We start from the raw sequence: 2,098 nt of genomic DNA, 5'->3' as shown, positions 1-2,098 counted from the left end.
TTTGTTGTTTTTTTCTTTTTTAATATTACCTCAAACAAGGTGACACTTCATTCTAACAGCTTGTTGGACAGGTTAAGGTTGCCCTGACAGATGAGTAGGAACTCTGACACTGAGTCATGTTGCTCCTGGTGCAGGTACCCACAGGACAGCTTGTCATAGTCACAGACATCTTTATTGTTCCCAGACACATTCAGTGGTGTTCTACCAATTATTGATGGACACAAAAACCAATTTGATGCCAACAAAAGAAGGAAGGACATATACAGTACATCATGCCCTAATCTTTCCATCCTGCAATGCTTGGGAAAAAGACCAGACTGGAAATTATTGCATTCACTAGGCAAAAACAATACAAATGTAACTCCTGTTTGAAAGAAAAGCTGTGTTGTTTCTATTGCAGGTCTTTAAACCTCATTAGAGAAGACGGAGTTTTACCAATTTATTATACATTAGATACAAATCATATTGGAATGAAGGTTTCCATCTTCAAATTTTGAGTGTGGCAATTTTAGCAAGATATGTTGTTTTTGTCTATTGAATGTATGTATATTAACCCCCTTCAAGTCAGTGTTTGTTAGATGCATCTTAGTCAGCTGTTTCTGTCAAATGTTCTGAACACGTCTTCACAACCAGCTAAATATTCTCAATTCGACCTAGACTCCGACTTAGCAGCCTCAGATTTAAGGTCATTCCAGTGCAGTTTTGGCTTCAAACTTTCTGTCATTGACTTGCTGCACAGCATCCTCAAAATTCAATAGCAGGTTTATTTCAGACTCCATCAGAATTTCTTCCAATATTTTTAAGTAATTAAAGGACCTTTTTTTGTTAGGTCAGAGTAATAAAAATACATTAAAAGCCCTTTATTGTACCCTAAATTCTATATAAAGAATTTTAAAAAAGTTTGAAACACCCTTAACAGCTTTTTAAAGAAACTAAACTTCACATTACAGTTAAAATTGTAATGCAAATTTTGCTCTGTATGGATACATTTCCTGCCAATAACAGATTTTGTGCCGTCTAACACAAACTAAGTATAACGGCCAGTTCTGTACTCTGGTATTTTCAGTAGATTAACACACAATGGAATATTTGTGCAATACCAATAATTATTCAACCAATTGCAAATTCAAACTATAAAAATAACCTTTTAATATAAACTACATGTTCAGTGCACAACGAACAAATAGACAAATCATAAACTTGACACATTGATTAAAACACAAGGGAAGCATGTTAAAAAAAATCAATTAACATTGTCATGTGAGTTAATATCATCTTAATTATTTAAAGCGATTGGCATAAATAGGACTGTAAATAAATTATTAGCCCTTTTTCTCTGCTTCCAAGCATCCTTGGTGAGCGGGTTGTCGTCATTTTTAAAAACCATTCATTTTCCCAGTGGACTTTGGCGTTTGCATCTGCGAAGAAGAGAGCATTAATTTGAAAAGATAAAATATCCATGGACTCAAACAGAAGACAGGAGAACTCAGAAAGTCACCTGGCTGAACCTGAACTTAGCAGCAGAGTTTGTAATACAGTTACTTTGTTTATTCAATCTATGCTGTATGTTTGAGACGCTGCCCAGAATATGCTCGTAGTTCTGTTTCGCACTACCTATTTCATCACATTTGTTCCTAAATATTAATTTATAAATATAAATATATTAATATAAATTTACAATATTTGAATTTTTTTAATCAAATATTGTAAATATCATTATACATGATGCATATGATGATGACAATATAATGTCTATTATATTACTTTTGAGTGAAAGAAGGTGTCCATGGTGACTGAACAGATTATACATTAAAGCCTTTCTGTGGCCTACCTGCAGGAGGCTTGATCAAAACGTTGCTGCTCCTGGGCACAAATGGAAGAGTTAAGTTGGCACCGATTTGTCGTCCTTGGCTGAAGAGTAGACCCAGGTTTAGGAAGACATTCACAGCGCTCCACATCTATTTCACAGTTGGGCATCCATTGGGAGAGTGGGAACTCTTGGCAGGAGGTAGTAAAAGGTTATAGTCAAAGGTCAGTACAAGAAATAACTTTTCAGCTCTGTTATAACCAGTCTGGTCATACACCACTAATAGCTTGC

At 35.1% G+C, this 2,098-nt stretch overlaps 1 protein-coding gene across 1 annotated transcript in view; it reads right to left on the bottom strand.

Moving 5' to 3' along the window:
• vegfd (vascular endothelial growth factor D) overlaps window positions 1-2,098 on the bottom strand; it is a 7,570-nt gene continuing 5,472 nt past the window's right edge. Inside the window, exons 7-8 of the mRNA XM_067496037.1 lie at window positions 1,832-1,997; window positions 1-1,418 (exon numbers count right to left, since the gene is read on the bottom strand). Coding sequence (XP_067352138.1) covers window positions 1,388-1,418; window positions 1,832-1,997 — 197 coding nt within the window. The 3' untranslated portion in view covers window positions 1-1,387. The remainder of the gene's footprint in view (window positions 1,419-1,831; window positions 1,998-2,098) is intronic.

Source organism: Channa argus, chromosome 2 (assembly GCF_033026475.1).
Source record: "Channa argus isolate prfri chromosome 2, Channa argus male v1.0, whole genome shotgun sequence".
Lineage (NCBI taxonomy): Eukaryota > Metazoa > Chordata > Actinopteri > Anabantiformes > Channidae > Channa > Channa argus.
Note: the sequence above shows the minus strand (reverse complement) of the source record. Positions and strands in the feature narration are given on the sequence as shown.